Source organism: Phoenix dactylifera, chromosome 5, assembly GCF_051530095.1.
Source record: "Phoenix dactylifera cultivar Ajwa chromosome 5, Ajwa_hap1_PhDact_Kaust_v1.1, whole genome shotgun sequence".
NCBI lineage: Eukaryota > Viridiplantae > Streptophyta > Magnoliopsida > Arecales > Arecaceae > Phoenix > Phoenix dactylifera.
In genome coordinates this window covers 2,685,088-2,700,682 of record NC_143194.1, presented here as the reverse complement: position 1 = coordinate 2,700,682, position 15,595 = coordinate 2,685,088, and the positions used below count along the sequence as shown (strand labels likewise).

General features: G+C 36.5%; 1 protein-coding gene across 2 annotated transcripts; it reads left to right on the top strand.

The window, feature by feature from the left end:
• Nucleotides 1-339: 339 nt before the first annotated feature.
• On the top strand, nucleotides 340-14,636 carry LOC103709338 (Alpha/Beta hydrolase fold-containing protein). 2 transcript variants are annotated; one of them, XM_008794638.5, is made up of 8 exons: nucleotides 340-700; nucleotides 1,169-1,498; nucleotides 4,616-4,813; nucleotides 5,045-5,317; nucleotides 5,707-5,809; nucleotides 9,461-9,579; nucleotides 12,978-13,154; nucleotides 13,530-14,636. In XM_008794638.5, exons 2-8 carry the CDS (start codon nucleotides 1,196-1,198, stop codon nucleotides 14,340-14,342), a joined length of 1,986 nt encoding a protein of 661 aa, XP_008792860.3. In that variant the 5' UTR covers nucleotides 340-700; nucleotides 1,169-1,195; the 3' UTR covers nucleotides 14,343-14,636. The 2 variants fall into 2 exon arrangements, with proteins under 2 accessions (XP_008792860.3, XP_008792859.3); XM_008794637.5 differs by having other exon boundaries at nucleotides 498-700; nucleotides 1,089-1,498.
• The last annotated feature ends 959 nt before the right edge of the window (nucleotides 14,637-15,595 follow it).

The window sequence follows — 15,595 nt, the reverse complement described above, 5'->3', positions numbered from 1 at the left end:
TGAGAGAGGTTTGGGTTTCAATTCTAGTGGTCCAAGTTTTTCAAAACAAATCAAACATAACTTTGTAGATATTCCTATCTTAATTTATCTTCATAAATATATATATTGATAATGTATAATAATGTATATATATTAATAATGTTGAGTTATCCGTCCCAATTTTCGACCCGCATTTGTTACTGGAATTATTTATTAATAATGTATAATTTAAGGAACACATATTACAGGAAAAACATTTTTAAAATATTATTTTTTTTTAAAAAGAAATCATATTTTTAAGGCAGTTGAGCCGCCGGTTCTGATGAGATAGATTTGGGATGTTACTGTGACATCTGCCCCGAACCGGATTCAGAAAACCGTCCGGCAAATCTAACCCCACCGCCAGAGCGGCTTCTGCTTGCCGTTGACCGCCGGTTCTCGTTCTCGCCCGGTCTAGTAGGCCCCGCGTTGAATGACGCGAGGGATCTCGCTGAAGGTACCCGGGTCCCGGAACCGCTGCCCGGAAAAGGGAAAGCAAGGATTACGAAAGGAACCTCTCATGCGATTTTTAGAAGGAAAAAAAAGAGAGAGAGAAAAAAACCATATACATAAATATATAAATCCTCTCGCCGATTCTTTCTTTCTTTCTTCTTCTTCTTCTTCTTTTTCTTCTTCACGTAGATCTCCTCAATCCTTTGAGTGCCGCCGAAGTTGATCTCAGGTACGTGTCGAACCTCTTCCCTTCTTTTTTTAGGGTTTCTGCGGACATTTTGATGCGTGAAGGTCAGATTATTGTTATGGTTTGGCCGGGTTCGATCCTTGAGAGTTGTCGAGGTCGGGGTTTTTGTTGATAATTGTTCGTTTCCGGGTATTTTTATTTTGGTGGAATTTGGTGTGATTACGTTTGATACGGTAGAGAATCGTGTCTGGTAATCAAGAAAGATTTTTTTCTTTTTTAATAAAAGAGTTATAATCTGCTTTTTCTTGGATAAAAGTGGTTTCCTGCATTCCATTACTATTAGTTTTTCAAATTATGTGAAAATATAGAGAGTATCATCGTCCTTGCTCCGAGAAATCAATTTGTCACCAAATATTGTCCTTCATGACAGAATTTGGGAGATTTGGTGGATAAAGATCTATTTTTGCTCCTCTTGTCCGCTAATTGTTATGCTGAAATGATGGCTCGTAGATCGCTTTGTACTGATTCTTGAACAAGATGGCGACGGCGACCATGGCAACTGCAGCGGGTGCTGCTGCTCTTCTTTACTACACATTGAGTCGGAGATTACAGGCTGAACGGTCTCAAGATGATGGTGAATGTGAAAATGGTGGTGATGGGTCCAAATCTACTCTCCTCAAAAGGAATCGGTTGTCTCATAGGCCGGCACAGGCCCCTGCAACGTGGTTGGAGACTATATCAACCTTGTCAGAGACACTTAGGTTCACTTACTCTGAGACCTTGGGTAAATGGCCTATAGGAGATCTGGCTTTTGGCATCAGTTTTCTCTTAAAGAGGCAGGTAATCATTAGTACATCTGTTTGTGTTGTGCAAAGAAAGTTTATTGAGAACTTATGAACTGTTTTATTCGATTAAATGGAATTTAATCTGAGACAGATGATGCTACTTCAGTATTTTGCTTTACAGTTGTTGCCCTTATTTTATTTGAAGAAATTTAATTATAAGCTGTATAGGAAAATTTTGTTAGTGTACTCTGCTGAGTTGATTACAACTTTTAGATGAGTCTGATGAAAGTTCCCCATGTTGCATGAAGAATTGCAAGAAGATAATAGGACAGAATTTTATACCATAATTGTTTCTGAAGTAAGAAATAAGCCACTGAAAGTACATTACACGGGGTATGAAATTCACTTTCCCTTAGATAATAGGACAGAATTTTATACCATAATTGTGTTTATAAGCTATGTTGAACATTCACTTTCCCTTAGATGCATTTTGATATACCAAGGTATTCTCGGTGGTTATTCAATATTTTTAACTAATTGTTCCTCTGATCTTCGTGTTTTTTTTTTCTTTTTATAGTTTGAAATATGAACTATATACTTGGGTTCTGGCTTACCATTATGAAGAAGAATGCCAAGATGATTATTTACTTGATTAAATCCTTTTTAATTTAAACTTGTAAAGTGATGGTTCCCAACTTTATGGAGCACTCCTTTTATTTTGGGTTGTAAACAAGCTGAGCGAAGTTTAGCTTTGGTTTGCTCAGGTTTGGCTTGTTGTATTTTGAACTTATCTCAACTCTATAAAACATTCCTATTGTAGTTTTATCTGATAGCATATAATATATTTATGAATAATTATGTGTTATTTCTCATGAAAGATTGATGTACCAATTGAGAGTGCTAGGTATCTGTGGTAGGAGCAAACTATGAGCAAGTTATTATGAAAATTAACTTTATATATATTCTGAAAAACATCATAACTTATATATTTTTCTTTTGCCATGTTTGTCATGCTTTTTTCCTACTATCTCTTTTTTTTTTGTTAATTAAAGAAAAGAAGGTTACTTTAAGCTTGTTTTGTAGCTTATTTATTAGGCTAAGGCTCAGGAGGACTGAGTCCTGTTTTCTATACATTCTGTTATGAGAAAAGAGAAGTGAGAATGTTATCTTGAAACTTGAAAGAGAAAAATAAGCAGGAGACTTCTTCCTTTATGATGGGTGGGAAAAGAGGGTACTTATTGAAGGTATAATTAGTTTGCAAGACCTTAAACATCCTCCATGCATGAAGCAGAAGAAATCCCCTGCCATAGAGAATGTTCAGTGTTTCTTAAAAGGAAAAAAGTTCTGATAGTTCCTTTTCCTTATCTGTCCAAGGGATGATTTCACTTGAATTACCTTTCTCTTAAGTCATCTTAAATTCAGTAAATTTGGTTTTAAAGGATAAGAAAAATATTCATTATGAGAACTTAAATGTTGGAAGGGCCTATGCAGTCTTTGTAGTTCCCATGAAAATCAATTGTCTATTCTCTTTTCAACTGTTGCCTCCAGATGGTTCTAGGAAAGGAAGTCAAGAATCGAAGGCCTGAAATGACACCAATTAGTGCACTGACTTTAACTGATAAATTGGGTTTTGAGAAAGAGGAAAGTACTTTATGAGATTAAATGTAATCCCTCTATAACTTTCTTCAGTTCGAAACTTATCTTTTGAATTTTCATATCTATCTTATTTGACAGAAAACAGACATGTAAGATTACCAAGATCTAGCGAGTTCTGATTCTGTAGCTGAAATGACAACAAACACCGTAGGTCACGTTACAACGGCTGAGGGATTGTTTGACAGTCTTATCAGTGCTTTTAACCATAAGGCTAATATTTGTGCTAATAATTGTTTGGCATAAATATATTCTACAAGGATATCTGTCAACCATCTTTTTAGCCGCATGCATCCATTGGAGGAGTCACGTCACAAGTTCTTTTGTACCCTGGACTGCATATTGTCATTAACTGACATACTGTTGTAGAGTTGTATGATTTGGTAGATATTTGTGGAAAGTATTTATCTGTTATGTTCAGTAGGAGGATAAGGCATCAAAAGAGAAAAAGCAAATTGGGGATCTATTCTTTTGCACAGATGTTAATTCAAAAATGGGTTCGCTGTACCATCCTTTGGTTGAGTATATGCCTGCAAGAAGCACCTGTTCTTAAACAGATTAACTCCAAACTTCATAGACTAGGAAGGCCTTTAAGAGATACATCATTGATTAGGCATTCCATAACATGACTGTCTCTGTTTATAATATTGAACATAACCTTTCTTCTAATTATTTAGATTCTTTTCACAAAGTAGAAGCGACAGATATCGAACTTATATTTGCAAAGACTAGCTCCTATTTACTCCTCGTTACTCCTTGTTATTCTCTCAAATAACTTGCACAGAACACATGCCAATTTTTTTTGTAGCCGTTTGACAAGAAAAATACTTATTCCTTCATCAAGTTTTCGTATATCAGGCCCATTGTTTGTGACTAGCAAATGTGGCTTGCACCAGATGCTACTTGTGCTGAATTTTGACCTAATACATTCCCCAAAGTTTTTATGTCCAGTTGGCAAATACATATACATTTCTTTTATTATTTGATATGCCATGCCTATCACCCCTATTTACAGTAGGAATATAATTTGCACCAGATAGTGCTTTGTAACACTAGCCATATATTTATGAAATGAAGCTGCATTGCAAATTTTTTTATTGTCGTGCACGTTTGGTAAGGACAATTTACAAGTTTGAGGTTGGATAATATAGATTTTATGAGCATGAAAGGTGCACTATCTGGGTGGTGCATTTGCTTCTGACCTGATATATTTGCAAATCCTCTCAATATTGGGCTTTTGGTCTCATTCTCAAGAAGCTCAAGAGGAAGTAGGTCATTGATAGGTTTTCTGTTAATGTTATTCTCTACATTAAAGTATCCAGGTGCACTTATGTGCCAGGTATCAACCATGCTTATCCTCATGCTAAACAGAAAACTGAATTTATGGTTTTGGAGTGTTTGTCATGTTCTTTTTGCGAGCAAAATATTCTTCATTGTGTAGCTTATGTTGTATTTTGTAACCAGGTTTTGTGAACATTTTTACACCTCAACCTTATATATATATATATATATCTTGCAGGGAAGCTTACATGTAGCTAGGATATATGCTGGAAAGGAGAGTATACAGCTTCAAGGAGCATCAGTTATTGCTGAACTAAAATATCTTTTAAATTTGTTGACTCTTTGCTGGCATTTTTCAAAAAAGCCATTCCCAACATTCTTGGAGGTCACTGGTTACTCTCAAGAAGATGTTCTATTCCAGGAGCCTAAAGCAGGAGTGAGTAATGACCAGCTCTTACTTTTGAAGTTTGGAAAGTTTTTTCTCCCCTGTTATTCGATGCAATAAATTGTCATTTTTAAAAAATGAAATATATATGTATATTCGCATGTATGTATGTATGTTTGTTGGCATGTACGTATATATATGTATCTATGATTCTCTATATTTTTAAGAAGTAACTTCTCCTGACTTCATATTTATAGTTTGTTTTGTTTTATATTTTTGCAGATATTGAAGCCAGCATTTACAATTTTAGTTGACAAAAGTACAAAATGTATTCTGCTGTTGATTAGGGGAACCCATAGCATCAGAGATACTTTGACAGCTGCAACTGGTGCAGTTGTACCATTCCATCATACCGTTGTACATCAAGGTGGTGTCAGTGATGTAGTTTTAGGCTATGCACACTGTGGAATGGTTGCAGCTGCCCGGTGGATTGCAAAACTTGCAACTCCTTGTCTTGCGCAAGCACTACATGAATATCCTGATTACAAACTAAAAGTAAGCTATGATCTAGAGTTTCTGCTGTCCCTGCTTCTGTTTTTCTTTTACTTTCCTTTGTAGCATGACATCTTTGAGGAAATCTTTAATTTAATTTGATGTTAAATATCTGAAGTAGTGGTTCAGAGTCTGGCACGGAAAACTTGTTAAGCATGTAATTATATATGCAATTTCATGTTTTTATTTACTGTATTTTTCTTTTCTATTATCTGTAGCAATTTTTACCTACTTTACTATTTTTATGAGTCTGCAAACGCTCCCATTTTTGAATTCTACTATAAATCTGAACTAATATCATTCTGCAATATTTTGATTAATAGACTGTTACTGGAGATGCTGTTGTACCTTATTGTTCTTTCACTGATTTGTTTTTATGAAAATCTGCTTAGATTGTTGGGCACTCACTTGGTGGAGGCACAGCAGCCATTTTAACATATGTTTTGCGGGAGCAGCAGGAGTTTGCCACCACTACTTGTGTTACATTTGCTCCAGGTTTGTCCTGAGGCTCTTTCAGCATTTTGTTCAGCTTACATTTCCCAAATCATTAATTCTATAACTTAAAAAGTTAAAAGCTTTATTTCAGCCACAAGGGTTAACATTATGAAACCTATAGTATTTTTATTATTACATGATGGATGGCTATGGCTGTAATCTGAATACAACTAATTTGCAAAGGATTTATATTTTATTTTGTTTAGCTATATGCTATTTGCTAAGTACAGTTCTTATATAGATCATTGGGCATTCTTTTCTTAATTATTTTTGTTATTTGCCTCTCAGCTATCTTCCTTGATAGTTCTTTGAACTTGAATTAACCATGGTGTCCTTGTTCCATCTCTTTAGTTGCATTATTTGACTTTAAAGAGTTATAATTAATGGACATAAGTAGTTGAAGCATCTTACATAATTTAACTAATAAATAAAATTAGAAAGAAACCTATGGCTACTAGGACGTATATTCATTTCCCTTTTGTCCACTATAAGCATGATAACAACTAATTCAATACATCCCTTCTTTTTATTTCATCAAATTTATTTTTGATGGACCATATGGTTGTAGACAATTTACGTAAAACAATCACTAGGAAGAAACTTACGTTTCTTTCTGGAATTTATATATTAGCCATAACAGAAGGTTTTTAAGTGACAACCACCATAAAATTAGCTCTTTACATTTAATGTGCTTTAAACATCTGTTGAATGATAAATGAGTAATATATGATAATTAGGTGGACTTTATATGCAAAGGTGCATTCAAATAGGCATCAATATGAGTACATCATATGGGCTGGGATCTGTTGACCACTTCATACAGTCGAACCAACAAATCAAATGCAGTGTCAGATCAGCACTACATTTTGTGCATGCTCATAGAGATGCTATGTCTGTGTAAAGTTTTGTGTCTGGTTATCTTGAGATGACAATAGTTTTGGTTTAATGGTTTGATAGCGTAGGCTTCTGAAACCATTGTCATGTCACAGGTTTGTTACCGAGCCACTTCATTTTTAAGATCTGTGGATTTACAACACTGGATGCCTGAGCATATCATCATGGTATTTGGTACCCAGAAAATAGACCATCCTTATTTCAATCGTTGTCACAGAATGTCCTGTAAAGAGTTTTTTATGCATGTGATAATACTTAAGTTTGCACTTATTTTTCTAGTACTAAAAATATTTAAGCACCAAAGTGACACATCTGTCTTTTTTAATTGTAATATTTGCGTGGGGGCAAGCCAACTAATTAGTAATCAATTTGATTTGATGTTTTATTGTCTTAATGGTTTCATATATTTGTATTGGATGGAATTGTCACCATGTTAGATCTCTTGGAAGTTGGTGTAAAACACTTTGGAATACTTGGACTCTTGGTGCTAGTACCAAATATCTGGGTAAGACTGACTTTGGTCCATTGAGTTGGCTGACAAAGCCATATTTTATGCCCTGTTTTAAATTAGAGGGTGCAGTATTGTGCCTCCAGTTACAAGTCGAAGGTGGATGAAACCATTGCCTTTGAGAATTGGTGCTACTAAGTAACTAAGCCTGTTTTGGTTTGGTCTTTTATCTATAAGCAGTAGGCAAGAGATTCCCTTGTAAAGGTGGTGCCTCTAGTTTTAGCTGAGAGCCAGGCCAAGGTCAAGAAGAAAACTTTCATTTTAGTATCTCAATATTTAATATAACAAGGTCCAAACCTCTACATTCTATACTGAAGAAGTTATATGGCTAAAGAGAAGCCTAAGAAGAGCAAACTTATTGATACAAGTCCTATCTAGAAGGAAGGTAAAGAGCCCTTTCTCAGCAAGTAGAATAGCTAGCTTGAAGCATATCTTGTAAGAGAAAAGGAGAAAATTAACTTTTCTTTTTTCTCTCCTTTTTTCTGCCTGTGCATTATCATTTTTATTTTGTGTGCTTTCTGTTTACTCTTGTGCATAGAATGTAAGACAACTGCTCTCCCATGGATGTCACATCTTTCCGCCTCTCACGAAGGTTTGCCATTTATCAAATGAGTTATATGCAATCCACATTCTTTCATCTATTAGATTGGTATGCCTCTATCCGGCACAAGACAACCTTCCACCTAGTTGTGCCCTTTTCACATGGTGAATCTGATGGTTCTCAGTCTTCTAGGGGAAAAATTCCATATCATCCTCCAAAGTATGGTGAATACCTATCCTTCACTCATATTAGCTCCCTCTATAGTTAATAAACATTGAGGGTTACAGGCCCTAGACACATGAAGTCATACAAGAAACACAAGTTAAGGAGAATAAAAGAAAGCACCTTTGAAGCGAGTCCAGGGACTTCATCAATTCATGGAGTTGGGTATGTCCAGAATGTCATCTTTTTTGAGAGAATTGTTTTAACTATATTTAAATGTAATTTTGCATCGCTCTGTGTCTCTCTCCTTGTGCTTTCAGAAGTCCTCCTATCAAGTTAAGGAGGTAACTGATAACGACCTCCACAAATTCCATCAAGGAAGTGTTGTTGCCCACATAAAGTCAACCTTCACATGTGGTCTTGACAAATTTAATCACATGTGGTTCAGGACCAACCTTGTACTGGCATAATCAACTTTCTCACCTCTTGTTACCATCATTGATGATGTTCTATAAACTTGCAGATTACAACATTTGGGGGTGACATTTCTTCTTTCTGGATATTATTTCTGAACTTATTGTCAATTACAATGATACAATCATACAACTGTTACACAAGGCTGGCTTGATTCCTGTATGCTGACTATTAGTGTTTGATGTTTTCTGATTCTCCTCTCTGAGGCTGTGTCACACTTAAATGGTGGTTAGTGTCAGCACCAGTGCCAATGTGCTTGGAAGATAAGTGGGAGAGATTGTGCATGAAACTAGGAGGGTCCAAATCTTAGTTTTCCTCTAAAGAAGCTGTCTCCAGTTATTGCATCTTTCACAGATGACGATGTAATCTCTTCGTGTGACACTAGTTCTTTACTATTCATAGAACTTGTAATCATGCTTGTGGTCATAGGAATTGGGCAGTCGGATATGCATATCTAAGTGTCATAATAATTTGGTCTATCAGAATGCAAAGTTTATATCTGTATTTACTTGCATATTACCAAGAAACTACCTTGTGTGATCTACTGCTTGCTTATAGTGGCCTACTATAACAAAGAGATCACTAGCATTTTTGGTGTAGTATATACACCATATCATGCTAATCCTAGAACAGAAGCATAATGTTGAAAATACTTTTTTTTTTTTTCAATATCATCTTTAGAATGATGACAGTATTATCCAAGTTCGAAACATTATAGACTGATTCTTGGTTTTCTCCTTGGCCAAATGATTCTGTTTATACTCTGTAAACAAATCAAACCAGAACCATTCAATTATCCACAAATTATGCACAAGTTTATGATTTATTCACAAGTTATTCAAGGCTAATTTGAGAAATCTTTGTATTACGGACTATTCATGCCATATAATGATGCTCTTAGTGTATTTTTTTGTTCTATTCCCTATTTTTTGGTTATATGTACACTCCTGATTTTTCAACAAATTTGCTGGATTTTTTTTGAACTCCAAATATTCACCTCTAACCAAATGTTCATGACCTCTGAATTTGTGATTATGATCTTAACAACTAATTACTTTCATTGCACATGCAGCTGCTTGTATGACATGGGAGTTGGCTGAGTCGGGCACACACTTTATTACTTCAGTTATTAATGGTGCTGATTTGGTGCCAACATTTTCAGCTGCTTCAGTAGACGATCTGCGAACTGAGGTGATATTTAGATATAACTTTTTTTATTCTAATTAATCTATGTTTTGTTATAAGAGAAGAATAGATTTTCTTTCACAGCAGGCCTGTTTAGTCAATAAGGATATTTGCAACTTTCAGGACAAGGCCCATAACCCAGCAGTAAAATTTAAAAAATAAACAAAATAAAATAAAATAAAAAATTAAGCTTTTTAAAATGAGAAAGTGTGGTAGGCCAATTTGTTGTTCTGCGATTTGATATGTTTTGAAAGAATTTAAAGCAGTGCATTTATTGTATTTTTAACCTGATTAAACATTTTTATATAACAAAGAGTCTTTTAGACATGGAGAGTTCTGCTGCGCACATTAGTTATAATTGGAAAAGAGGATTTTTTCCTATAAAAAGGTGGATTTTGCGTATTTGCATGTGAATTATTTTTGGGGCAGAACCATTAAGGGTTGCATTATAACTTGGAGGAATATTTTATAATGCTTATGTACATGCATATTTTTGTGTAAAGGCAAGAATTTACACCCAGTGGAAAAATTAGTTATATAAATTGTGAAAAAAAAAGCATATGTTTTTGGTTAAGGTGCACAAAATGAACACAATGTACAAAAAGCCTAAACAATGTATGTGATCTCCAAGGTCTAAAATGCCTAAAAATCATATCTTTTGAAGACCCCTACACCCGTGAATAGTGCACCAAAATCAGCACCATGTGTTGTGCCACTAGAACTATATGTGGGATAACTTGATCTATAGGCTAAGGGTCTTTAAAACATATGATATTTTGTACATAGGCATTTTAGATTTTATAGATCACATTAAATAGTTTAGGATTTTTTTTTCAACTTGGATCGTTGATTTTGCACATATTGCAAAATCCTCCTCTTACATTTGATGTGTATTATAAAAACATATGATACTTTACAAATAGGCATTGTATACCTTGTATATCTTATTTTGATGGTTTACATTTTTTTCTTCCAACTTGGATCATTGATTTTGCAATGGGCATAAAGTCCTCTTTTTACATCTTGGGTGTATTATAATTTATAATTGCACATCTGCATGCAGGGCACCCATGGACATGTATGCCCCTGAGTGTAATCCAGGATGATGCCATTCAATTTCATGGGTTTAAACTTTAGAGTGAGGAGGTAGCATACTAGGTGCCTCAAAATACTGGAAGATTTGATAAAAAAATATTGACCAAGTATGCAATCCGAAGTGTGTGCTAACATTTATGAAGCTTTTCATTCAAAAAAGGCCGGAGGTTCATCTTATTCGACATTTGTTATGATCTCATTTACAGATGGGGTGATGTTTTGTAGGTGACTAGCTAGAGAATCCATAACTTTGGCTAGTCTTTGGCTACAACCAAAACTCTACCAATTATTAATTGTAGCAAGGGGCCTTTAATGAGATGGTCCAGTGCTAGGTCCTGAGTATGGTTCCGAGGATTGGTGGTTGTTCATGGTCAAACTTACGCATGTTTGTATGACATCATCCTCTGATAGGTATCTTAATGTGACTTAAAATAGGTTTGAGGTGAAATCATATTTGCCATATGCTTGAAGAAGAATGATGGTACATTTTTGGTTTGTAAATTGAGTGAGATTGAACTAAAGAGTCCAATTGTACGCAAGTGCTAAAGATGCATTTAAACAAACAGAGTCAACTAAGGGGGTAGGCTTGTCTATACCAAAAAATTGGTCATGCAGTGACCTCCATTCCATTTGCCTTGCTTTAACCTAGACCTCTACAACTTGGGCAGCAACATTAAATCTCTTGGCTTGAGTGCGACCTAGTTCGGCTTAACCTCCATGCCCTAGGTTTGCCGCTCTAGTGGAAATGGTAGAAAGAAGGATGGGGTCATGCCTCATGATGGTTCTGTCAGAGGGGGAGGGGGGTGGGGGGAGAGGGAGGTGGGGTTGGAGTGGATGTACTTGGAGGGCCTGCTCTGTCTGGTTGCAGTGCTGAGAGAGAAGGGGCAAAGGAGGGAGAAATCAGGAGAAAGGGTGGAGGGAGGGAGGAGGGGGGGGGGGGGGAGACAATGGTTGCTAACCTCTCGCCTCTCCTCAATGAGATTAGAATGGGATAAATAAAAATATATCAATTAAAAGATCTGGCTGGGTCAAGCTGAGTGTATTTAATTTTGATCTTGCTCGGGCCAGGCCCAAATTCTGGTCAGGCCTCAATGTTTGGGCCCATGACCACCAAGCCAGAAGTGCCTGCACCTGACCAAAATTGGGCTTTTTAAACATTCACAGAGATTTTAATGTGTCTCTTATTTCCCTATAGGCTACTTACAACTAGTGAATTATGCTTTCTTGAGAGAATATCATGCCCTAAAATTTGAAACACTAACTACTTGATTTGACCCATATTCCTATAAAGATTGCAGTTTGTGTTTTTTCTTTTAATCTGATTAATTTTTGAATATAAGTACTTTTGCCATCCTTTTCATAATTGAAATAGTGTTTGTTGCGACATTATTTTCGTCAACTAGTACTTTGTCTTTTGTGCAAAACATGCCCAATAAGTCTCATTGTAGTTATGAGCATTTAGAGAATTGCTAGCGAAAGTATAGGGTCCTAAAGCTGGCTTTCAGAGTGTGTCCTGAGTCTACAACCATCCTTGCCATGGATCCAAGTTTCAGCTGTGCCAACCGGCACATATTGCACCAGGCTAGTATCAGCATTCGGCGCAGCATCTATAAATTTTTTTTGAATATCTCTTTGCTGAAATTATTTTTATTTTTATTTTATTTTTATTTTTTGTTTTGGCACAAAACTGGTATTTGCACTGGCACAGCATGTGCTATGCACTGGCCAGCACACCTGTGCCACCGGCACTTAAACATTGGTCCATGCTTCTGCATACTTGTTCTCATCCGTGCCCTTCTGTTCAAATTCGCCACTGTACTATATTTCTTTCTCTGTTATCATATGTTCTACAATGTCTATAATAATCATTTGCATGCTTTTTTTTTTTTTTTGTATTCATAAGCAGTATCTGGCAGACTAATCCAGATATGCACAACTTTGATTATTCATGTTGGTTTGACCAAATATTTTCTGAAATGCTCGCTTGTGGATTTAGAAAATCTAAGTGACATGTTTTTGTATTGTTGTGATTAACTACACCCATTTAAACAAGAAAACTTGTTATCATATATCAATCCAAATATCAGAATGTGTGGCTACTGCAGTGGTATCATGGGGTTTTAGAACATAAACATTAGCAGGGGTTATAAAATATAATAATCTGAGTGGAATTTTGATCCCTTTACCATTCTTGTCCTGTCAATCAGATGTCTATATTTTATCAACTGTGTTTTAACAATTAGTGGTGTTATCTGGAAATTCTTTTAGTAATTAAATTTTGTTTATTCAAGATATTTATTATTGGACAGGTGACAACATCAGCTTGGCTGAACGACCTTCGAAGTCAAATTGAGCAGACAAGAATACTGAGTACGGTTTATCGTTCTGCTACTGCCCTCGGGTCAAGACTTCCATCAATTGCCAGTGCTAGAGCAAGAGTAGCTGGGGCTGGTGCTATCCTACGCCCAGTTTCTAGTGGAACACAGGTTTGCTTCTTCAATTTCTTAATCTATTGGTGCCTTGTTCTTTATTCTGGGATCACTGGACCATCTATCCTTTACTTTTTTCCAAGCATTATGCAATTTTTCATGTATTTGACATTTATGTTTGCAATGAAGAATGGAATTGTTGGTTAGAAAATGTTCAACAGTAGTTGATCCACATTCAGATTACCTTCTGCTTGATTGTAATGTGGATGATGCCAGTTGGTATTGCACGATCAAACAAAAGAACAAATGTAGCTTATGGGAAAGTTGAGCGTCCATGTTCAAGAATAGCACCGTTTTGGCTATGTTGGCTTCCTACTAGTGGATTGTTGCCCCTTTATGAATCATGATCCAGCTTTTTTATGTGTTGTCCAGGTCGTGATGAGGAGTGCTCGGCATGTGGCTCAGGCTGCATGGACTCGACAACCACTCCGCCTATCATCATGGTCATGTATTGGGCCCCGTCGTCGCAACAAATTGTCTGTCTCAGGTATAAGATTAGAAGAAAACGGCAGAGAATCCTCCACTTCAACTGAAACTATTGAACCTCTGGCGACATTAACTGGGACCACCACTGTGGAAACCACAGAGGTCATCACATCCGAGGGTGTAGGATGGACTTCAGAAATTGAGTGCTCTCGTACCTGTGAAACATCCCATGCTGCTGATGTGGAGGATGATGACAATGACAGTGATGGTGAAGATCTCATGGGTCATGGTAGGAAGGAGGAAAGCATGACTGAGGTTGAGCTGTGGCAACAACTTGAGAATGAGTTGTACAGGCCAAGGGAGAACGGGGAAGCTGAAGTGGAGAAAGAAATACAGGAGGAGGAGATTGCTGCTGCTGCTGAGGTAGCTGAGAGCACATCAAATGGTGTGCTCCCTGAAACGAAGGAAGTTCATAGGTTCTACCCTGCCGGAAAAATCATGCACATAGTGACCATCCTTCCGGACGAGACAACAGACGAAGATGTAAATGCCGACCATGATGAGGAAAGCCCAGAACCAGAGCCTAAGATTGGGATTTTCTTGACACCAAGGTCATTGTATGGTAAATTGAGACTCTCGCAGACAATGATCAACGACCATTACATGCCAAGTTACAAAAGGAATATCGAGCTTGTGATCGACGAACTTGAGAAAGAAATCTCTGTCGACGGATCCCTTCATGATGAAGTTACTTTGTAGTAAATGAATTCATTCAAGTGACTTGAGCTGGCTCTTGGCGAATGCTACCTGTTGCTGCAGTGAACGGTACAGGCTGTAGGTTTCTGAACTTTTGTATAGTGCTGAAGTAATTTTTCTTCTAGTGTTTATGATTTTGATTTCGTTTTGTAACCTCTGTTTTTCCACCTTTTCTTTCTTTCTTTCTTTCTTTCTTTCTTGTTTTTCCATTTTGCTTCCATTTTCTGTAACTTGTATCCAATTAAACACAGAATAGATAACTGAAATTGAAGGAAATGGAATACGCATTTGATACAAGGCAAGAACTCAGTGGCTAGGTCCATCCTTTCCTTCTACGAGTGCTGAGTATTGTGATATGCTGTTCAGTTGCTGCATGGGATGTCGAACATGTGGAAGTTTGTTTCAGTGGTCCGAGATTAGGAGTTTGCTTGTCAAAAGGTTCAAGCTGGTTTTACTTCGTGCGGTTTTGATTTGAATGACAATGAAAATTCAATTAAATGATGGATCATGAGGAATGCTTGCTTTAAAAAAAAAGAAGATAAAAAACAAGGGAAATGGATCGGAATGATGACTCTGATCGAATCATGTTAACCAAATACGCTGGATGCTTTGTTGGTAGACTTGATATGTATATGATTGATCGAAGAGCCAGAGGCATTTCCGAAGGTTAATGTAAGAGGATAACAGGTATTGGCAATTAAATCTCAGATACATTAGAACATAATGGTAGGGGTCTGAAATTGCAATGACGAAGTTTATTGTTCTTTTGACCGTTAATTTGGTGATGCACGGTGTTCGTTCTGCAATGCCCGCCAAAAACTTAATGTTCGTTTATTCATGGCGTTATGCTTACGCATATCTTGAACGGCATTGCAGGTTCAACTGAATAGCCTGCATGGAATTTTCTGTTCGTAGGTTATGAGTAAGGGGTAATCTATTGGTCCATTCCCTTGAGAATAACCCTTTTTTTCTTGTTTATCAGCACAACCATATTAGCTTTAGACATCAAGACGAACAAAAAAAAAAGAGGAAATGTGAGTATACTTGGAACACAGTCAGGAAACAATCTCTCTGCATGTACGGATAAAATAAGAGCCCCATGCACCCAGCCTTTTTCAGAACATAGCCATTCATTTGCGTATTTGAGATTGAAATCAAATGTTACTAAGCTCTGCACTCCATATTTATAAATATGTCAATACATACACTTCTCTTGGTTCATTTCTTAATCTCTATAAATTATAAGGTAGGGAAAC